The sequence below is a fragment of the Moschus berezovskii genome, chromosome 24, assembly GCF_049115385.1.
Source record: "Moschus berezovskii isolate FMDL1 chromosome 24, NW_MosBer_1.0, whole genome shotgun sequence".
Taxonomy (NCBI): Eukaryota; Metazoa; Chordata; class Mammalia; order Artiodactyla; family Moschidae; genus Moschus; species Moschus berezovskii.
Window position 1 is genome coordinate 689,768 of NC_142483.1, and position 22,198 is coordinate 711,965.

At 60.8% G+C, this 22,198-nt stretch overlaps 1 protein-coding gene and 1 long non-coding RNA gene across 6 annotated transcripts in view; one reads left to right on the forward strand and one right to left on the reverse strand.

The window, feature by feature from the left end:
* Nucleotides 1–19,993, reverse strand: part of SLC41A3 (solute carrier family 41 member 3) — a 23,773-nt gene extending 3,780 nt beyond the window's left edge. The window contains exons 1-9 of one of the 5 annotated variants that reach the window (XM_055413413.2): nt 17,264–17,348; nt 15,232–16,393; nt 13,948–14,200; nt 4,406–4,513; nt 3,616–3,687; nt 1,609–1,753; nt 1,034–1,180; nt 743–887; nt 214–293 (exon numbers count right to left, since the gene is read on the reverse strand). In XM_055413413.2, the coding sequence (XP_055269388.1) occupies nt 214–293; nt 743–887; nt 1,034–1,180; nt 1,609–1,753; nt 3,616–3,687; nt 4,406–4,513; nt 13,948–14,160 (910 nt within the window). In that variant the 5' untranslated portion in view covers nt 14,161–14,200; nt 15,232–16,393; nt 17,264–17,348. Of the gene's footprint in view, nt 1–213; nt 294–742; nt 888–1,033; nt 1,181–1,608; nt 1,754–3,615; nt 3,688–4,405; nt 4,514–13,947; nt 14,222–15,231; nt 16,394–17,263; nt 17,396–19,859 lie in introns of those variants that run through there. The other 4 variants (XM_055413412.2, XM_055413410.2, XM_088831828.1 and 1 more) reach the window with 4 other exon arrangements.
* On the forward strand, nt 18,658–20,562 carry LOC148773962 (uncharacterized). Its single transcript, XR_016036238.1, has 3 exons — nt 18,658–19,253; nt 19,372–19,478; nt 19,914–20,562. It is a non-coding gene; the product is annotated as an uncharacterized LOC148773962 (long non-coding RNA).
* Nucleotides 20,563–22,198: the final 1,636 nt, after the last annotated feature.

Sequence of the window (22,198 nt, forward strand, 5' to 3'; positions counted from 1 at the left end):
GGGCCACAGAGGCCAGCAGGTGGGTCTGGGTGACAGCCAGCAGGCGCGAGCTCAGCCCTGGTCCTGGCGCCCCGAGGGCAGCCGTGCCCCAGGGGAGCCCTTGAGGACCGCAGCCTGGCCTCCCAGCTGCGTTTGGGGCCGAACCTGAAGCCCCGCGGTCACTGTTCTCCCAGCCCCTGGCCCCGAAGCCCCCATGACGGCCACAGCACCTACCACACATGATGGGAGCAAAGACGGCCATGCCTCTGAACTGTGGCTGCGACAGGGTCTTGTTCAAGATGAGCCCCCCGAGGCTGCGGGCAGACAGCAGACCATTAGCGGCACAGGCGCCTGCCAACCTCAGCACTCAGGCCACCCCGTCACCCCCCACCCGGTCTCTCCCGCGCCCTCTGGACCCCATGTGCATTTCCACCTGCCTCTCGAGTCCCACCTGTCCGGGACACCCAAAGAAGATGTCACCCTCTAAGAACACCCCAGACCCTCCCCAGGCCCCCGAGTGGGCCTGGATGTGCTGACTCTCCAGAGACGCTGCCAGGGCCTGGCCTGCGACCCCGTGACCTCACAGAGACCCCAGGCCTCCGCTCCCTTCCCCGCGAATCAGCCAGGAATGCGCGTCAGGAGGGGAGCGCCCGAGGCGTGGACCCCTCCGCCCTGAGGGGCCCACCAGCGGCCGTGCAAGGGGACGGCGCCCGGGGGCCCGGCCCGGGGCTCCCCGGGGAGACGGACAGAGAGGAAGGCGCACCTGCTGACGAGCATCGCCAGGACAATGGGGAACCAGCCGAACTTGAGGATCCTCACGACGGGCGGGTTCTGCTTGGCGATGAGGACGCAGGCGGGGGTGAGCGCCGCGAAGCCCACGCCGACCAGCGGCGTCAGGTACCGGCTGTCTGCGGGGAGGGGGCGGAGCTGGGGTGGGCGGCTGCAGGCTGCACTCTGCCCTGACCCCTGACCGTGGCCAGCGCTGGCCTCGGCACCTCGGGTGCCTGCTCTCCCCACCCACTCAGCCGGCTGGAACTTTGGGCCTCGGGCGCACCTCTGTGTCTGTAGAAGAAGCTGCTGACCACAGCCAGCAAGGAGAGCGTGATGAGGTCGCCCAGGCTGGCCGCGATGGGCGTAGCGATGTTGTCCGGGTTGACCCCCAGCTTCCGTGCGCCGACCACGATGCAGACCATCAGCGTCCCTGCGAGCGGGGGCAGTGAGCGGGTGGAGGCCACCCGGGACCTCACTGCATCCACCCAGCTGCTCCTCCGCAGGGTCAGGCCCTTCAGGCTGCCACTCTGCCTTGCAGCTCCTGCGCTTGGCACCGGAGCAGCCCCAACGCTGATGGTCCTGAAGCATCAGGCAGGTGGTTCTGGGGCTCCAAACCCCTGGGAACCCTGGGCCTCAGGGAAGACCCGGACGCAGGTCCTGGGAGGTGTAGCGGCCTCGAGGGAGGGGTCTTGAGCCTGCAGCCATGGTCCCCTCGCCCCTCCCTCCAGGGACCGCCTGCACTGCGGCCCTGCCCCAGACCCCAGACCCCACCCAGGCCCAAGATGTGCGCGCCCAGGTCACGGTGGGTGTGAAGACCGAGGGGCACCCCACCCCTGCAGGACCCCGAGGGCCACTCACCCAGGGCGCAGGCCGCCAGGGAGGCGGTGAGGACGCTGCTGGCGCACAGCACCTGGGCCTCCACCACATCCAGCCCCTGGCCCGAGGCCAGGCCCAGCAGCAGGGCTGCCACTGCTGCCAGGAGCCCCACCACGGCAGCCTGCACCTGCGGGCGGGGACCAGGCTGAGGCAGGCCCTTCCCTTGCCCGGGAGCGGCGACCAGCACCCACTTCATCCCGATGCCCGGCCCACAGCCCCGGCCTTCCCTAGCGTCCTGTGTTTATCCTGGGTCAGCTCCCCTCTAGTGGGTCTGACCTCCAGCAGCACCCCCATCCCCTGGGGCCCCAGGACATGCCCTGGCTCGTACACAGAATTCCAGGCAGCATCCCAGGGTGGCACCCGACAACTCATTTTACATTCAAGTGTCACAAAAGCAAGTACATGTGCAAGGACAGCCGTGACAGTTTTGACAAAGAAGATGGAAGTGGCGTGTCCTTTTGGCATTTGCATTATGAGTATGTGTGTTAAAAGTACAGGAATGAACTGGGTGGCTTGGCAGAAAACAGACCAACAGGTCGGCAGGACAGAGCAGGGTCTGGGAAATGAATCATGAGTACACGACTGTTGGCTGTGATAAAGGCGCATTCCCGTCAAGTTAGAGTAAACAGCGTAAGAGAAATCACATGTTTGCTTGGGGAAAGGAAACGATTCTGACGTTTGTCATTCACACACATGGACCTGAACACGAAAACCTAAGCTGAGACGTGAAATATGGAGTAGTACATGTTTCAGCTTTTGGATTAGGGAAGGCCGCCTCCATCCTACAACAGGCAAAATCTATAAAGAAAACTACAGATAAAATTTATATTAAGTGCCACGTATGACTTGTGTGACAAGAGATGGCACAAGATAAAGTCCGGGACAGACTAGGAGAAACCGTGCCCCTCATGTAACTGGCAAGAGGCCCCCACCAAGGGACTTCCCGCTGGCCCAGGGGTGCACTCCGCACTCCTGATGCAGGGGCCTGGTTCCACCTTGTGCGGCCAAGTAATTTTTTTTAAAAAAGATCTGTGTCCAGAACAATGAGTCCATTTCACTAGTCAAAAACAGCCGTAATGATAAAAGGATAATCTGATGGGACGATGCACAAGCGACAGGACAGGTAACTCACAGAAAGGAAGTACGTGTGGCTAAGAAACTGATCAGATCCTGTCTGTGATCCTTCTGGGAAACGTCTAGAGCTGTAGACGGTTCTTACCCTTGAACTTGCCGGGAGTTCTCTTCAGAGCACCCCCAGTGCAGTGTAATTTGTGCCTGTAACTGCAGCCCTCCTCCTAACTGCCGCCCAGGGTGATGGGTGCGTGAGGCCCAACCAGGCTGGGCAGGTCTGCACGGGCCCCACAGAGCCGGCCCCCGCAGAGCCGGCCCCCAGCGGCTGCACGTCTGTCCTGCCAGTGACATTCCAGGCCGTACCATTGTCAAACTGCCAGTTGTCAAGAATTTTAAATGTGATTCTATATTTTTCTGATAGGATATGCTGAAGTTATCCAAAAAGCTTAATTATGCAGTGTACAGCATCCTTTATGCTTTGATGTTAAGCTTTTTTAAAAAAACAGGAAGCAAGATTGCATCCACGCTGCGTTGGAACCACGTGCCCACCCAGGGCCTGCCTGGAGCAGGAGCAGGTGGGATGCTAGTTAGGGAGGATTCAGGAGGAAACAGGAAAGCAGAGCAAGTGAGGGCCACCGAGGCGACTGTGAGCCAGAGCCTGAGCCGGGGACCCAGGCTGAGCCCCGGCCACAGAGCTCACTGCGCACAGAGCAGGCAACCTGCCGGCGAGCAGCGGTCTCGCCTGCAGGCCCGCAGCCCTGCTCCAGGTTCCGTGTGTGTCCACAGGCTGCCGCGGCCAGAGCAACTGGACACAGACACGTCCTGTCCAGAGACACGCAGACCTGCCCCGTCCGGGAGGATGACGTACGGGTTTGCAGTGACAAGTGTGGAGCGTTCAGGGGCCGAGGGGAGGCTCACCTGGACGAGGGCAAGGTTACTGCTCACCACCCTGTACTGCTCCCGGGGGTCATCGATCTGCCCGGTGTTGGCCTGGGTGGGGAGAGGAGCTGAGTTGAGTCTCCTGGGCGTGGCCGAAGGGGTGCTCCCTCCCTGGAGGCCCCAGCAGGTCAGCAGGGGCCCCCTCACTGCTGCCAGAGCGGACCGTCCTGCAGGCTGTCAGAGGGCAACTCGGGCGGGGGGGTGGGGACACGGGCCCCTGGAGACCAGGAGCCTCTCGCCCCGACCTTGGCCAGGCGTCCTGCTCAGGAGATGTACCCAAGGCCCTCTTCTCTTGTGATAAAAAAATTCAGGTCAGAGACGCGGCTCCGTCCTTGAGAAGCCGTCGCCGCTACCAATGTCATGGCTTTTGCTGACCAAATTCAAGACAGGGTAAGAAAAGGTTCGAAGCAGCTGCGTCTCTCGGCTCCTCTGTACTGAGCACAGCCGCTGAAGGTTGACTGCTCACTCCCTGTCTGTTCTTTTCCCAGATTGAGAAGGACTGACCTTAACTGTCTTTCTCCTTCCTCGGACTGGAACACAGGAAAGAACTTTCAGGCTTTTATTTTCAAATAAATTGAGGCTTTAGAGTTCCAGAGTTCGCGAGAGCCCCCCAAACCCCCACCGCCCAGCCTCCCCTGACTCACGGCTCACGGGCCGCAGGTCAGCCCCTGGCTTCGTGACCGTGTGTCTGCACTGCCCGGCTTCCCAGCTCCGTCCCGACCCCGCTGGGTGCTCAGAACCCGGTCCCTCAGGCAGGCAGGGCACTCACCGCGGTGGACAGCCTGGCGGCCAGCGTCATCTCCAGGTTGCCCTTCAGGCCCACCAGGGGCGGCACCAAGGTCAGCAGATCCTTCACCTCCGTGAACACGGGCCAGTGCTGCGGGGAGGGGTGGGCTCGGGGTGGGCTCAGGCCAGGCTCGCGGGCCGGGGGCCCACCCCGGGCACCCCCCAGGCCCATCCCGCCCCGGGTGCCCCCCAGGCCCATCCCACCCCGGGTGCCCCCCCAGGCCCATCCCGCCCCGGGCGCCCCCCCAGGCCCATCCCATCCCGGGCGCCCCCCAGGGCCCACCCCGCAGGCACCCCCCTCCCCATAAGGCTGCCGGGCCTCAGACTGTGCCCCGCGGCCCCGCTGAGGGCTGCTGATCTTCCTGCAGAACTTTTGCTGAGCTTTTCTGGAAGGTACTCCATTTATTGAAGTGTGCTTATTTCACGTAGTCTGTAGCTTTAACACTGTCTGCCTCAGTGGACACCGGGGATTCACCTTGCTCCAGACCTGAGTACACACTATGGTAGCAGCGCCCTCTTTTCTCAGCCCTACCGCGCTGTGTCCATGTCCTGGGGACAGAGTTCAGCCCTTCTCTCCTGCTCTGTAACCAGTCTGATGGACGTCCGCCTTCAGCATAACTGGGCTCGGCCTGCACGTCACTGCCCCTTCCCGACCTTCTACACGTTTATAATCGAAGGGACTTGTTTCCTCCCCCAGGCAGGAAAACTGCGAAGTCTAATAACCACCTCTGTTCCCTGAGACGCGTGCAGGCGTCTCAGCCCCCATGAGAGTACCCCCCTCTGCCCACCCTGCGTGGACTCGCCCTGTCCACCGGGGGCTGCTCCCGCCATAGCACCCCCAGGCCGTGACCTTCCACCCCGACCCCCTCCTGCTGGGGATCTCAGTCTTCCCAAGCCTGCCCCCCACCCCACAGGGGAGCAGGAGCTATGCTGTCACCAGCGGCCAGTCCTTCCCCCAGGGGTCACCTGGACAGGGACGTGGTCGCAGCCAAGGAGGGTCAGGAAGTGGGGTGTAGACACGTCTAGGCAGGCGACCTCCAGGGGCCGTGCAGGGACAAAGCCAGCGACGCTGGGCGCCAGCAGGACAGGGGGCCAGGGCCCCGGGTGCCCGGATCCAGGGGAGGGGCCGGCCCGGAGCTGCCTGGCCTACAGACCCCCAGGGGGACCCTGGAGGCTCGGGGGTCTGCTGCCCAACCCCAGGGCACCTGCCTTCTGGCCTGACGCCTGCCCCGGCCGTACAGGTCCCCCGGGCCCCTCGCCCCCCCGGGCTCCACACCTCCAGCCCCCAGGTCCCCCTGTGGCCTTTAGCTGCACGTCCGGTCACGTGACCCGAAAACTAGCAGGACGAGTCACTCAGCCCTGACGACGCCTCGCTGCGATTCCAGTCCCACACACACAGCTCACGTCCCACGGACACACGCAGGAACGGGCGGGCGGGCGGGCATCCCGGGCTGTGAGCTCTCGACCCGGCCGGCTCACCAAACTGCGTACTCCGTGCAGTTGCCTCCCTCCCGTGCTGGTCCCCATGAAGTGACACGTGGTGTGTGTTTTAGAACAGCCAGGACGGAGTCAGGAAGCCTTTGCCCTCAGCGTCTACAGCCCTGCCGCCCTGGCCCGCTCCCCTCTGTCCACACACAGGGCCCCTCACCTGGAGTGTCCGCTGCTGCTCACACCCCCAGAAACACCATCCTGAGGCCCAGCAACGCACCCGCCAAGTCTCCCACCCGCCAGCCTCCCTCACCACCTCCCCGCTGCCCTGTGTCTGCAGGGGGCCCAGCAGCCAGGACACAGACGCCAGGATGGTGGGGAGGCCTCCTAACCCTGCTTAGGGTTCAACCAGGTACTCTGGAGGGACTGACAAGTGGCCTCATCCACCTGCCCGGCGCGCGGCTCACCCCAATCTGAGAAGAGCAAACACGCGTCCTCAGGGTTCCCAGTGCCCACGTGTGCAGTCAGCCCCAGCGAGGTCTGGGAGGAGCCACAGGATCGGCAGCGAGGGGCCCACAGGGACCCAGGCCAGGGCTTAACCTCGTTTCGTGGGGAGAAACGCCGACTCACCACTTGGGTGGAAACAGTGTTGGGATGATACCAGCTGACACTCCAGCCCCTCACGGGCCTCAGTCCCCAGACCCCCAAACGGGCTCCTGGCAGCAGATGGCGTGGGTGATCCCAGCCCCGGCCTTACACACGGCCACCTGAGGGCCGCCCTCGGGGCCGGCTGTCAGGCCTGAGGCCAGGTGTGCGTGGCTCCAGGCAGCACTGGCCTGCACACCCCAGGGCTGAGCCAGGCACAACCCCACCAAACGGGCTTACCCCTGGGAGCCCCAAGGCTAAGGCCGGGGGCGGGGGCGAACAGGGAGTGAGGAGCGAGGGAGCCCTCACACACCGCGTCTGCCAAGCGTAGGGGGAGAGGCCGCTGGCCCTCCCAAGGGCGTGTGCTCTGGGCCTCCTCCCAGACGGGACCCCAAAGAGCCGGGAGGGGCATCCTGCCGTCCAGCTGGGCTCTTCCAGCGTCCACAGGAGGGTGACCAGGGTGGGCAGCTCCAGGGAAAAGCAGGAGGTGGGAACCCAGCTCCAGCTGGCAGCAGTCGAGCAAGGGCACCATCCACTGGGCACCGTGCACTGGGCTGGGCGGTGGGGATGTCCCGAGAGCCTCGCTCAGAGCCGGGGCCCCCAGGAGGACGTCAGATGCCCCTCCAGCCCAGGGAGATGTCCCCTTGGGTGTCAACCCAAGTCACGTCTGTGCAGACGATGCAGTGTCATGCACACGACCCCCTCCCCGGGTGAGAGGTGGCCCCCACCCTGCACCCCCACGGGTGAGCCCAGTGTCTCCACGACACACACTCCCTGCCTGTGACCCCAAGGGGGCTCCTGGAGCAGACCCAGAGTGCACAGACCCTCCAGCCTCCCAGCAAACACTCCTGAGGGAGACCCCCAGCTCCGCGTGCCCTGGCCCACCTGGACCCCTGCTGGGCTCAGCACCCCACCCCCCCGCCACGAGAGGCCCCCTGGCACCCTCAGGCCACCAGGCCAGCCCCATGACCGTGCCCAGCTCACAGGCAGAGAGGCTGCGGCAGGGACGCCTGACCCCCCTCGAGGAGGGACAGAGGCAGGGCTCGAGCCCCCAGGCCCCACGTCCAAGCAGTTCCAGCTCTCAGGCTGCGAGTCCACGCAGGCTGACCCTGCAGGGGCGTCAGGAGCTCTGGACCTCAGGTGCCCTTGTCCCCAGGAGAACTCGCCTGCCCACCCCCGAGCCCGGTCCCCCGCCCAGCCCTAGGCCTGTCCTGCGCGGTCCAACGCCTGGCGCCCCCTGCTAGCCCCTGCCGCCCCACACCCCCTGTACGCACCTGCACACGGTTCATCAGCAGCCCGGCCACCACCATGCCCAGGCCGGAGAGCAGCACAGGCACCAGGACCTGGCCCACGATGCTGGCGGTGGTCTCGGGGGGCGCCCCCCGGGGCCAGCGGGTAAGCTCACAGTGCACGCCTCGAAGCCTCCCACCCTGGAAGCGGAGCTCCAGGCTCAGCCGGGTGACCACCATGGCCAGGCCGGGACAGCCTGCCCTTCCGGAGCGCCCACACCAGGCCGTGTCTCCCAAGGGGTCCACATGGGCGGAGCTGCCCGCCTCAGGGGTGGTCCTTTCCACCCCTCGGCCAAACCCAGAGCGAACGAGTGGGGAACAAAGGCAGCAACTCAGCCTGTGGCGGCTCCTGCAGTGCACCCCCACGGGCCGGGCTCTCCCCTACAGGGGCCGCCGTGTCCGCTGCGGCTTCCCCCCGCTGGCCGCCCACGCAGACACTCCCTGTCCCCCCGGAGCGACCTTGACGGCGGCCAGCTGCCCGGCCCATGCTGTCCGGGGCTGCACCAGGGAGCCGGGCCACATGAGGCCAGCCTGGCTGAGAGCGTGCGGGACCCACCCCCCAGGCAGCTCCGAGCCCGAGGACTGTCACCCCTCAAGGTCCAGAGGCCGCACCCCACAGCCACTCAACCCTGGTGTCCGGGGCTCACGGCCACAGCAAAAGGCAGCACTCGCAGAAGGAACATGGCCCTGCTCTCCCGAGGGACGGAGACCCGGAAGCGGCTTCCAGGGCCCAGGCTCGTCCTGACGTGGTCAGACCAGCCCTGACCCCAACCCTGACCCCAAGGAGAAGGGGGTCCTGACATGCGGAGAATGAGGGTCCACTGTGCCTCCCACAGGGGCCGGGGCAGCGTCCAGGCCTGGAGGCAGGCTCAGCAGGGTCAAGGCCACAGGCCGCAGAGCCCGGACCTGCCCACGGCAGGCCTGACATTGGCCAGAGGGGTCCCCGGGGCCAGCCAGGCTGACGCCACAGAGAGGGGAGTGGACTCGTGACCGCGACGAGTACTGGAGGCCCTGCACTGCGACTCGCGGGGTAAACGGTCTGCCGTGACCCTGGCGACGGTGTGTGCCCTTCACGTGTGCACAGGCCACAGCCCGTCCATTGCCAGACCCTCAGGACGTCCTTGGGACACCCACCAAGAAATCACGGCCTCCGAAGCCCTGAGACGGCTCGGCCCACAGCTACCCCCAGGGAGCAGCCCGGGGGACCAACCCTGATCCAAGTCTGGTGCCCCCTGACCCCTGTGCCCGCCTCTGAGATGAGGGTCAGTGTGTCCACACACAAGTCCACAAAGGCAGGGGGCTGAGAGCGCGGCATGTTTCTAAGGACAGCAGGGCAGGGGCTGAGTGTGAGGCCACCGTGTTCAAGACAGACCTCTCTTGGCAGGCCCTGTCTGGACGCTGGCCGCCCCAGTCCCCAGGCCAGCAGCTGGACTGGGCCCCCGCAGCCACTAGTGACCACCTTCTGGCCCCAGGACCTCCTGTGGTCTCTTTCTAGTTCTGACTGTGGTCCCGCATGTAATCCACCTGTAATCGTGCACCGTGGGCCTCTGAGCCACCCCCATCAGGACGGAAGATGAGGAAACAAACAGCCGTCTGGGAGTTTCGTACAGGAAGAGGCCCCCAAGGGAGCAGTTATAAATCCCTACAACAATGTTTCTCATTTTTGTTCAAAAGATAATGAGAGATGAACACACACAGAGTGTGTGAACGGCAGTGAACAGTAGGCTATGCACCAAAATGCTAAAAGTGGGTGTGCCTTTGGGGGGTTGGGACCCTAAGCGACCTTTATTTCATAACTTTCTGCACATCTACTGTGACTGTTGGCTTCTATGAACCATCAAACACACACCCCACTAAAGACAAATGAAAGAAGCCATTGGGTGAGGGAAGTTATTCCTCTCCCGGGATCCTTGGGAACAAGATGTGTCCTAACCCAGGAAACCAGGGATGTGATTCCAGCAGGAGGTCAGCTGGACTCCGGGCGGCGCTGGGTGGCAGGAGGAATATGGATGACCTTGAAGGGTCCTGCCCTCCTCGGGCCTCTGACCGCCCCCCCAGCCTCCCAGGAGGGTCTCAGCCCCCTCTGTTCAGAACCTCCCAGGAACGGGAGCCCAGCCCCCGAGGACCCAGAGCCATTGTGTCAGAACCACCCCGCCCCCGACTCACCAGCGAGGGTGATCGTCTTGGGGTCCTTGGTGGGGACCGCCTTTTCCCGGGAGCACAGCCTCCCCACCTCCCGTCCTCAAGGTCACCTTGAGCCCGGGCTGGTTCTGAGCAAACCGGTCAGTCCTAAAGGCCTGAATGCCCCCAGCCCATGCGAGCCCAGTGGTCAAGGCGGTTACGTTTTCAGTAACAAATAGAAAGGTGCTCTTCATTTCTGCTTCTGCCGTGGCCGGCCGGGCCCACCTGTGAACTCACGGAACCGAAGCCCCCAGCCTGCCGGCGCCAGCCCCCTCATCCGAGGCTGCCCCCCAGGACCCCCGCTCTGGGCCACCCAGACGCCCCCACAAGGTTGTTCCTGCCGCCACCCAGCTCCACCCCCTGGTTCCCCCGGAGCCCAGGGGCCCCGCCTGGACCCCAAGCAGCCCGTGGCATCAGACAGGCCAGTCATCCCTCGGGGGAGCTGGGCACACGCTCCTGCAAGCCTGTCCACCCCCCAGGCAGCTCACGCTCCTAAGCGCAGCCCTCACAGGCAGGACTACCCCCGCCAGGCCTGGGGTGCGTGGCTGAGAAACAAAGACCTCCTCTGCCCAGGGTGGGGGGCGGGCACCCCCCGGACGCCCCGACCCTGACCCAGCTGCTCTCACTGACTGACCAGCTCCCGACACGGTGAAGGCCCTGGGACGGAGCCCTGGCACGGAGGCCGGCTGAGTGGCCACCCTCCCTCTGACAGCTCAGTGTGGCCTGTTCTTAGTCCTGGACACACACAGCCAGCCTCAGCATGGACGATGACAACCCTGCAGCTGACGTCCCATCCAAAGGCCCATGCCCAGCACCCGGGACTGGGGAGACGCCGACCCCCCATTCGGCAGCCCCTAAGTGTGCCTGCTGCCGTGGGCGCAGTGTCCACGTTCTGCCCAGCGCCCAGCTCAACAGCCTCTCGGGGCCTTGCCCTTCACCTCTGAAGGTCAGCCCGCATCTCCCGGGGGGCCTGCCACCATCACTGGCATCACCACCAGCCAGCGATGGGAAGCTGCCGGTCCTCGGATGCATCGTCAGCTGGTGGTGACACCACCGTCCGCCCGTGCAGTCGTCCTGCCCTGGAAACTGCGTTCTGGGAGACACAAAGTTTCCTTCTGACCCTGCCCACGCGAGGTTGGGTTTCCTGGGACCTACCGCGGCTGAGACTTCCCTGACGCAGCGGTGGGAGCAGGGTGCTCAAGGGCGATCCAGGGCCTGGAGTCTACCCGCGAGGTAACAGAGAAGGCACGGAGACGGGAAGCCTGGGGAGACCTGCAGCCCAGCCGGGCGCCCGAGACGGGTCAGAGGGACACAGCAGGGGCCTCCAAGTCTCTCCCGGTGGAGCTGTGGTTCTGGGGTAGGTTCCTACACGTGAGCACGGCACTACAACCCTGGTGGTCTGAGACCTGCGGCTCCAAGTACAACTTATAAACTGGTGTGTGTGCAGGGGATTTATATCTGTGTGTGTGAATATACAGATATGCATCCATGTGTGTACAAATACACACACATACGTGATCTGCACACCTGTGCGTGTATCTGCTTGGTGATATTATATCGGTGTGAACATGTGATGAAACAGGCTTTTTGAAAATCTCTGGGATACAGAAGAGACTGCAGGGCGGCAGGCCATGGGGAGGAGGGGTTTGGGGGGAGACCTGGGAGGGCGCTTCGGGTCGCGGACACCCCCCAGTGCTGACTCGCCACCAGTGAGAGAAGCGTGTGTGGCTGGAGGGCTCCAGGTCACGGGAGGAAGGAGAGGGCAGAGGTCTGGGGCTGAGTCAGCCTGGGGCAGGGACTCTGGCATCACAGCAGCCCTGCTGGGGCCTGATGAGCTCCACAAGGAGCCTGGGGGCAGCCGGCCACCATGAGGGCCTGGACAGGGCCCGGAAGGCCACTGGGACCCCCGTGGCGGGGGAGAGCAGGTAGCGGAGGGAAGTGGGGGCACGCAGGATGGACAGTAGGGATTGTGGCCACGGAGAAGGCAGTGACCACTCACTGTGGCCACGAGGGGACACGGGTCCAAAGTCAAGAAGGGTCGCCAAGGTCTCAAGAGCAAACAGGAGTCTGAATGTTTATGCGGCATCTCCTGATTTTTAAGTGTTGGTTTAAAAAGTGTATGGATGTGAGAGTTGGACAATAAAGAAAGCTGAGTGCCGAAGAATTGATGCTTTGAACTGTGGTGGAGAAGACTCTTGAGAGTCCCCTGGACTGCAAGGAGATCCAACCAGTCCATCCTAAAGGAGATAAGTCCTGAATATTCATTGGAAGGACTGATGCTGAAGCTGAAGCTCCAATACTTTGGCCACCTGATGCGAAGAGCTGACTCATTGGAAAAGACCCTGATGCTGGGAAAGGTTGAAGGCAGGAGGAGAAGGGGACGACAGGATGAGATGGTTGGATGGCATCACCAACTCAATGGGCATGAGTTTGAGTAAACCCCGGGAGTTGGTGATGGACAGGGAGGCCTGGTGTACTGTGGTTCACGGGGTTGCAAAGAGTCGGACACGACTGAGCGACTGAACTGAACTAAAAAAGTTTAAAGCACCAGGCTTACCGGCTAAGTGGCAGACTGGGACTCAAACCCTGACTGGATCCAAATCAGTGAGGGGCAGGCCCAGGTTCCCTGGGCACCGGGCCCTGCCGCAAGCAGGAGGCAGGGCCAACCCGCTCCATCTGGTTGCCCATCCCAGATGGTCTCTCTTCTCAGCTCCTTCCAATCATCAGGAATGACCTGGCTGCTAACAGCTTCAGGGATCCTTAGGAACCACGCCCTCCCAGGGAGAGATTGCACTGGTGCAGGAATGGGGCTCTGACAGTCAGAAAACAAGATAGGGGTGGCGCATTGGCTACTTTGCCGTCTGGTTCCTAACTCTACGGTGGTCTGTTAGGGTATAAACCCAGGGCTCTGCCTCCCCTCAAAGACTGACGACAAGAAACGTCAGCCCTCAGGGAGTGATAATCGGAACAGGAGTGAACACTTGATGGCAGGGTCAATTCTGAGAGACTCCAGTGGGAAAAGAAGAGGGTGAGATGATTCGAGAGCAGAGCCCTGAAACATACACAGTGCGACATGCAAAACAAAACCAGTGAGAGTCGGCGCACAGAGCAGGGCACCCAAAGCCGGCGCTTTGTGACAACCTCGAGGGATGGGGTGGGGAGGGGGTGGGAGGGAGGGAGGGGAGGGGGGTGGGAGGGAGGGAGGGGAGGGGGGTGGGAGGGAGGGAGGGGAGGGGACACATGTATCTGCTGTGTGTGCGCAGTTGCTCAGTTGTGCCTGAGTCTTTGCGACCCCGTGGACTGTAGCCCCCAGGCTCCTCTGTCCATGGGGATTTCCCAGGCAAGAACACTGCAGTGGGTTGCCATGCCCTCCTCCAGGGGATCTTCCCAACCCAGGGATCGAATCCAGGTCTCTTACACTGCAGGCAGATTCCTTACCATCTGAGCCACCAGGGAAGCCTGGACACATGTATGCCTATGGCTGATTCATACTGATACATGGCAAGGACCATCACAATGCTGTAAAGTGATTATCCTCTAATTAAATACATTAATTAAAAAAAATTGGGGAGACTGATAATGAGTTGACAAACAAGTCTCTTGTTTTTCAACAGTACGTGTACAAAGCATTGACTGCCAAAGGCCACCCTCCCCTCTAAGCATAGACTCTTGCTTGAACGTGAAAGAAAGCTGAGAGAGAAAGAGCCGGGACTCTGATACCATTTAAGCACCTGGATCACGCCATGCCTGAAATCCAACCCCTCGCTGTCCCGATTATGAGGTAAGGACTGGTCTTAAAGCCCCGGGTCAGGGTTGGTCTCTGTCATTGGCACCTGAGAGACTCCTGCCCAAATTATAAAGCAGTGGCATGCGAGAGCAGAAGGCCCACCCTGACCGCAAGCTGGCCAGCGTGCAGCACCTCCTCTCCAGGCGGACTCTGGACAGCACCCCACCCCCAACACCCCCATTTGTCCCCTCCTACCTGGAAATAGTGCAGAAGGATGCCTGCTCCAGACAGCCCCAGGCCTGCAAACAGGAAGGGCAGGGTCACCTGGATGCCGATGGACCAGGCGGTCTCCTTGCTGAGCTCGGGCCCCGGGGGTGTGGGGGCCACCCTCGGGCTGTCGGGGCTGTTCCCTGCGCCGAGGGCCTGCAGCAGCCCCAGCTCCTCCAGCCGCCGCTGGCGGGTCTCCATCGCGGCCACAGGAGCACAGCCGGGCCCTGACAGCCTCAACCTGGGTACACAAGCGACAGACGCAAAGGTTGGGTCTTTGGAGAGAATGAGTAAATCGGCAAACCTATAGTTGACCAAGAAAAAAAGAATACTCAGGTATTTAGGAGGGAACATTACTTCCAAACTTAAAAATTTTTAAATAATTATGAGGGAATTGTAGGCACACTGACAAATTAGAAAACCTAGATGAAATGCACAAATTCCTAGAAAAATACAGACTAACTAAAAAAACTTTTTTAATGTAGAAGACCTATAACAGAAGACTGAATTAGTCATGAAAATACTCTCATAAAGAAAATTCCAAGATCAGATGACTTCAGTAGTGAATATCAAGCATGCAGGTTGAAAAGGAAGTGGGATAACTACCTCTATGTAGAAATGGCACGTGCTGTACATAGAAAATCCTGAGGAATATGCACACACGTGCACACATACATGCACACATATGTACACACACATACACGCACATACAACTATTACAACTGATAAACAAGTACCTTAAGGTCGTAGGATACAAAATCATTACAAAAAAGTTGTTTTATTTCTATACACTAGCAACAAACAATCCAAAAATTAAGAAAACAGTTGCACCTGCAATAGCATCAAAAAGCATAAACTACTTAACACATTTCACAAAAGAAGTATAAAACTTTGACCCTGGAAACTGGAAAATACTGTTGAAAGAAAATGTTACAAACCCAGCAAATGGAAAGATATTCCATGTTCACAGGTCAAAAGACTTAATATTGCTAAGAGGGCAAAATTTTTCAACTGATCTACAGATTCAGGGTAATCCCTGTTCAAATTTGGCCTATTTTGGTGAAAATGACATGATGATCCCAGACTTCATGTGGAAAGGCAAGGGACCCAGAACCCTAAACGGCCTTGGAGGAAAGTGTTCAAAGTTAGAGAACACACACTTGAGTTCAAGACTGAACTATGGACTGGAGTGAACAAGGCCACAAAACAGTGGGGAGGCTAGAAACACAGGTCAATGAGACACAACTCAGAATCGTGGATAAAGCCACACACCTACAGTCAGCTGTGCTTCAGCAGGAGGCCCGCGCTGTTCAGTGCGCACACAGGAGTATTTTCAACAGCCCCACCGAGCTGAAACGCCAGGAGCATAGGAATGAGTCTGGATCCTTACCTCAGAGCATACACACAAGCTAACTCAGAATGGGTCAGAGACCTCACCTAAGAGCTAAAACCATGAAACAGAAGAAAACATAGATGAGAGCAGAGACCTCAGATCAGGCTCTGGTTTCTTAGATGTGACATCTAAAGCACAAGAAACCAGAGAAAAGTCAAGTAGAAAGGGGCTTCATCAAAATGTCAGAGTTTGATATTTCAGAGAACTCAATCAAGAAACCGAAAAGACCACTTGCCAAATGAGAGGATATTTGTCAATCATATATCTGATTAGGGTCTGGTTTCCAGAATGCAAACAGAGCACAACTCAACAATAACCCCAACTTAACTCTGGCACAGGAGCTGAATTCCCCGAAGAAGATTACACAACAGCCCAGTTCAGTTCAGCTCAGTCACTCAGTCGTGTCCGACTCTCCGCGAGCCCATGAATCACAGCACGCCAGGCCTCCCTGTCCATCACCAACTCCCGGAGTACACTCAAACTCATGTCCACAGAGTCGGTGATGCCATTCAGCCATCTCATTCTCTGTCGTCCCCTTCTCCTCCCGCCCCCAACCTTTCCCAGCATCAGTCTTTTCCAGTGAGTCAACTCGTCGCATGAGGTGGCCAAAGTATTGCAGTTTCAGCTTTAGCATCAGTCCTTCCAATGAACACCCAGGATTGATCTCCTTTAGAATGGACTGGTTGGATCTCCTTGCAGTATAAGGGACTCTCAAGAGTCTTCTCCAACACCACAGTTCAAAAGCATCGATTCTTCGGCGATCAGCTTTCTTCACAGTCCAAGCAAGCACATTAAAAGATGCTCATTACTAGCTGTTTGGAAAATGCAGAACAAAACTACAGGAAGATGCCACTGAGGGCATTTTTAAGGCTGTTCCATGTTGATAAACGAGTCAGCACTCCATTCCTTTTTAAGGCTGAGTAACATCCCATCGTGTGGCTGGATCACAAATTGCTTAGCCCCTTGTTACAGCTGTTAGGGCTAATGCGGCCCTGAACATTCTCCAGCAAGTCTCTGTGTGGACAGGGGCTTTCTCTCCTCCTGAACCGGACATTTCAAAGGGCAGATTTTCGGTGATTTTACATCTCAGCAGAAAGTATGTATGAATCACTTATGAATTAAGGTCAAAAAGCACAACGCCCCCAGCATCCCCAAACCCCAAGCCCCTCTCTGAAACACCGGCTCCCCACCAACATCAGGTCTGGGACCGGGTCACTGACTGGCGCTAGTCCACAGCATGGGGACAGGGCCACTCCTGACCACTCACTGGGCGCGAGATACTGGACCCAGAGGCTGCCTTCCACCCTGCTGGCCTCTGCTTCAGGGAGCCCTGGAACCCGGGGAGGAATCCCAGCTCCTCCTCCCCACACACGCGTGTCCTCGGAAGAGTCACATTTCTGTGCCTCCGCAAGGTGGCGAAGAGGTAAGGGAATAAGATGACCTGCATCGCAGGACACGTGGCCTGCCCGCACCCCGGCACAAGCCCTCTGAGGCTCTGCGGTTTCAGGTCAGCGCTCTTCATTAAGGCGTCAGCGGGGCGCCTGGGGGCCCTTAAAGGCTGGCGGCGACGGACCCACCCGGGCGCTTTCAGACCCGCGGCGGGGGAGGGGCGCGGGTCTCAGAGCGGCCCGAGCGACAGCGCCCCTCCCCAGCTCCGAGCCGGGGGGTGCTCCCCTCCCCCGACCGGGCCCCGCGGACCGAACCTGCAGCCCCCAGCCCTGCCTCTTCCGCGCGCGTGCTGCTTCACCCTCCCCGGGCCTGGACCCGCGTGCTGCCCGCTCCGGGCGCCCAGCACCGGGCTTCAGACCCGCGTGCTGCCCGCCCCGGGCACCCTGCCCCGGGCTTCAGACCCGCGTGCTGCCCGCTCCGGGCATCCCTCCCCGGCCGCAGCGGGCGCAGCGCAGCACTCACCGGATGCCCTCGGCGGCGGCGGGAAGCGGCTCGGCGGGAGGAGCAGCGCGGCCGCCGGGACCACCGAGAAGGCGGGACGGCGACGGTCCACCCAAGCCCGCCCGGGACCCAGAGTCCCCGCCCCTGAACCGAGTCCCGCCCCGGAACCTGAGTCCCCGCCCCGCCCCGCAACGCCCAGGACTCAGAGTCCCGCCCCGGAACCTGAGGCCCCGCCCCCGCCCCGCCCCGGACCCAGGGTCCCCGCCCCTTAACCTGAGTCCCCGCCCCCGGACCCGGAGTCCCGCCCCCCGCCCCAGTCCACGGTCCCTCTGGTCCGGTGCCGCCCTCGCCCCGCAGGCCGCGCGGACCAGGACTCGGGCGGGCGCTGGGGGAGGGCCGGGCCCCGGGGCGGGGGCTGCGGGAGGATCGGGCCGCAGAGCGCCTGCCCCCTCCTCGAGCGGTGACGCCGGGTCCTCGGGACTCTGGCGCCGATACCCGGCCGGCGAGGGGGCGGGGAGGGGCCCCGGCCGGGGCGGACGCGGGGAGCCGGTCGGCCCGGGGGAGGGGCGTCAGGGCCCGCCTGTCCCCGCCGGCTCGTCCCGGAAACGCTCAGGCGGCCTGGGCATGCGCTGCACCGCGCCTGTTTTTCCCCTCTGAATCCCGTCCCCGCACACAGTTTTGTTTTTCCTCCTGCAGTCGTTTTAAAGGATCCAGCAGACAATTCAATTCAATCCAGTCGCTCAGTGGCGTCCGACTCTGCGACCCCATGGACCGCAGCAGGACAGGCCTCCCTGTCCATCACCAACTCCTGGAGTTTACCCAAACTCATGTCCATTGAGTCGGTGATGCCATCCAGCCATCTCATCCTCTGTCGTCCCCTTCTCCTCCCGCCTTCAATCTTTCCCAGCATCTCCTGTACATACTTAAGTCTTTAGTGGATAAGGCCAGTTTTCTCAGACATTCCCATAAAACCAGCATCATATTGACAAAGTTGACAACACCCAAGGGTTCAGCTGGAGAAGGCAATGGCACCCCACTCCAGTACTCTTGCCTAGAAAATCCCATGGACGGAGGAGCCTGGTGGGCTGCGGTCCATGCGGTCGCTACGAGTCTGACATGACTGAGCGACTTCACTTTCACTTTTCACTTTCACACATTGGAGAAGGAAATGGCAACCCACTCCAGTGTTCTTGCCTGGAGAATCCCAGGGACGGGGGAGCCTGGTGGGCTGACGTCTATGGGGTCACACAGAGTCGGACACGACTGAGGTGACTTAGCAGCAGCAGCAGCGGTTCAGTTTTCCCCAACGGACTCAAAACTGTCTTTTGACCGTTGGCTTGTTCTGGCCAAGGTTAGAGGAAGGATGAGAGACGCCCGCTTCGGGGGGGTCTCAGGTGTCCTCACCTGCAGGGTTTCCTGGGAGCATGCTCAGGGTGGAGCCAGAACGTGGCTACCCTCTGCAGGGAGAGGAAGGGTGCAGCCCGGCCCCAGAGTGGCCCCCTCAGGGACTGGAGTTTTGGACCTCCTCCCACGGGAAGCCCACCTGCCCTTCCGTGCTGCTGCTCAGCGGACCTCCGGAGCGCACGGCTGCCCCCACTCCTTAGGGCTCGGCCGGGCCAGAGAGTGTCATGCACTCGTCCTCTGCCTTCTTCCTCGCTCCTTGGAGGCATCTTGGCCACGTCCCTGTGCTATATTAAGGAGGATATTTTTGCCTCTCACACTGTGAATTCCCCAGGGAACTCTGTGGGTTCATCCTCAGGTTCCCACCCCCAGAAAAGACCTGGCGATGAGCGTATCTGGGAGGTGGTCCCAGGAATCCCGGTAGGACAGTGCAGGGTGGGCAGGCAGGGGAGGCAGCAGTGGGCCCCCGGAGCTCAGCCCTGTCCTGCCGGGACTCTGGGGGCCTCAGAGTACCCCCACTCCAGGCCCTGCACAGCTGCCGTCCTGCCCATCCATAAGTGAGGGCTGGCGTTTCCTGGACTGCGGTGCCCTGGACCTTCAGGCTAGGCAGGTAGGCGGCTCCCCTGTGGCAGAGAGCCTTCCTGGGAATCCCCTAAGTTCCCACGGGCCCGCTGCAGGGGTGCAGATGGCATGGTGTGTGCTTTCTGGACATGACCGCTGACCCCCAGGGCCCCCTGAGAGCTGAGGAAGAAACTCGGGAAGACCCAAGGCCACACCTGGAGAGGCAGAGGCTGGTCGGGCTGCTCTATCCACTGGCCAGCTCTGTGGACACCAGGTGAGCAAATGCAGGACCACCCTTTGGTCACCCAGGGTCCAGCTGAGAGGCGATCGCTCCATGGGTTATCTGGCTTTGGTGTTCAATTCATATCACATGCATATATGAATCAGTAAAATTCTCAGGAATGAACTTTGTTCTCTGATGACCCTAAGGATGCGTCAAGACGCTCGCATTTCCCACCTACACCCATGAGGAAACAGGCCTGCCCTCCAAAGCATCCCGTGGTGCTGGCTCAGAGGTGGGGGGGTCAGAGGTCGGGGGTCAGAGATGGGAAGATCAGAGGTGGGGGACCCCTGCCCCTGCCAGAAGGCTTCCCAGGGCAGGCAGGCAGGGGGTTTTCTCCACCCTACAGGCCAATTCCCAAGCAGGAGGACTTACCTGCCAGCAGTAACAGGGACTCAGGTGTGGCTGAACTGCTTGTTCCTCTTCGAGGTCGGGTGTCAGGAGCGATGGTCTAGCTCCCAGGACCCAACCTGGAGAGCTGCAGAGGGAGCAGCCGCCGGGAAGACGCCTCAGGGCCCTGGACCTGAAGGATCGAGGTGACGGAGCCACCACTAAAAATAGTCTCACAGGTCTGGATGACTTCACGTTGCAGAGAGGCTGGCAAAGGAGGAGACCTGGGTCAGTGAGAACCTGTCCCCTGGCGCCGCCCCAGAGGCACCGCCCTGGCGTGGAGGTTGGCAGGGTGTTAAAAGGTGGATGCCAGGTGGGCTTGTGGCACAGCGTCAGTGTCCGCATCTGTGACGGCGTCATTTGTTAGTAAGACACACGCTTGGTTTTCGTCTGCGGTTCCCGGCACAGAGCTCCTTAAACCCTTGGGATGAAGGTGTTTTTTGTCCTGCAGATGAGGTGACTCTGGGAAATCTTACCCAAGAGGAGGGGGCACCGGCTGCCAGGGGAGCCATCATATGACCAGAGCTCGGAACCAGGGTCCCAGCCCCTGGCCTTCGGGGAAGGGAGGGGCTGGAGGTGGGACCAGTCGCCAGTGACAAGTCAGTTATGCCCGGGAAGGAATCCTCCAGGGAAGCCCCAAAGGAGGGGCCCAGAGAGCCTCCGCGGGGGTGGGGGGAGACTGCGAGAGACGGGGAGCCTGGGGAGGGTGTGGAAGCTTGGGATCCCCCCACCTGCCGCTGTGTCTCTTCCACCTGCCTGTTCCTGAGTCACAGACTTTTCTTAATATAAGGAAAAAACCTACGATCTAGCACGTAAAGTGTTCCTGAATTCTGTGAGCTCCTCTGGCAAAATAACTGGACCTGCAGAGGGGGTCGTGGCGGGCTGGGTGGAGGGGGGAGTGGCTCTGCTCTGCAGCCGGTGGGTCAGGACCACACGTGCCCACTTGAGGCTGGGGGCAAGGAGAGCGTAGCAGGGCCGCACCCTTAACCTGAGGGAGACAGTGGCAGGAGAGCTCCACTGAGGACCCCCAGCTGGTGTCTGAAGCGGGGTCTCTTGGGGCGAAGTCTCGCTGCCTCCAGGGAGATGGAGTCAGGACTGGCTTGAGTTGACCTGACTGGTGTCCGAGAACCGCTGGTGTCTGAGGACTCCCTCCACACATATTGGCTGCAGAACCTCTGAGCATGGAAGCGTGAACGCTCAAAGTGTGACGGAACGTGCGTGTGCTAGGGTTGAGCCACGACACGGATTACTGCAGGTTCTGAGCTGTACTGTGTCCTGTGTAGCGACTGCACGCAGATCCGCAGCGGGCAGTGTGGGCCTTTTTCCTCCTGGCGGGAGGTGACAGCCCAGGCCCGTGATCGCTGAAACTCTGAGTTTCGGTTCAGCGAGAGGAGAGCGTTCTGATGCTGGTGATGTTTGTTTTTCTCATCTTGCCTTAAAATGTCGATTTGATTTCATCACCACCACCCTGTGTAAAATTGTGTAAGATGGTGGTCACCACAATTTTAGGAGCACTAATGTGTTTCAGGAGGGCTCGTAAGGTGAATTTCTTTCTCTCCTCCAGAAGAGCGAGTCTGTTTCCGTCCCACGGACGCCGTGGGTCAGTTGCTGGCCAGGTCTCCCCCTCCCCACGGCAGCTGGGATGCCCTGGCGCTTCCCCAGCTTTAGAAGCGGGTTGCACTTCCCCATGGGTGTCTCCTGCACACCTTCCCAGTGCCCACTCTCTGCCCCCGTTCACTCATGAGTATTTTAACAGTATTATTTTTCTGAACCGCCTGGAACGCTTCTGTTAACACCGTGAGGATAAACACATTTAAACATTATACAGAGTGGGGGCAGGCTTACTCTCCCCCAGGGACAGGATGCCGGCAGGTTTTCTCTGTGGTGGCGGGTGTTCAGTGGTGTCTCCCCCCCTCCCCCCGGCCCCAGCCCCCTGCTACATCTTCTTGTTAGGAAAACGCCCCTCACTGGCTCCACGCTCGCCCAGGCGGGGGGACAGCCTGAGCCCTGACTCCCCTCAGAGCCGGGCCTCGGGACGGGAAGGCTCCACGTCCCCTGGAGCTCTGTCCACTTGACGGGCGCCGTGACCACCACCCGGCTGCAGAGGAGGCTAGGAACTCTGCCCCTTCAGGCCCCCGTAGGCCCAGATAAAGTCTGGGAGTTAGAAAAGGAGGAATAAAGGCAAACAAACGTGGATAACTCTGTGCTCCTTCCCGTGAGATAACAGAGACTGCACACTGGCCTCCGCCCCCTGGGTCCTAGCAGCCAGCCCCCGAGCCCCTGCCATGCCCAAAGTGACAGGAACACCAGGAGCATCTGTTTAT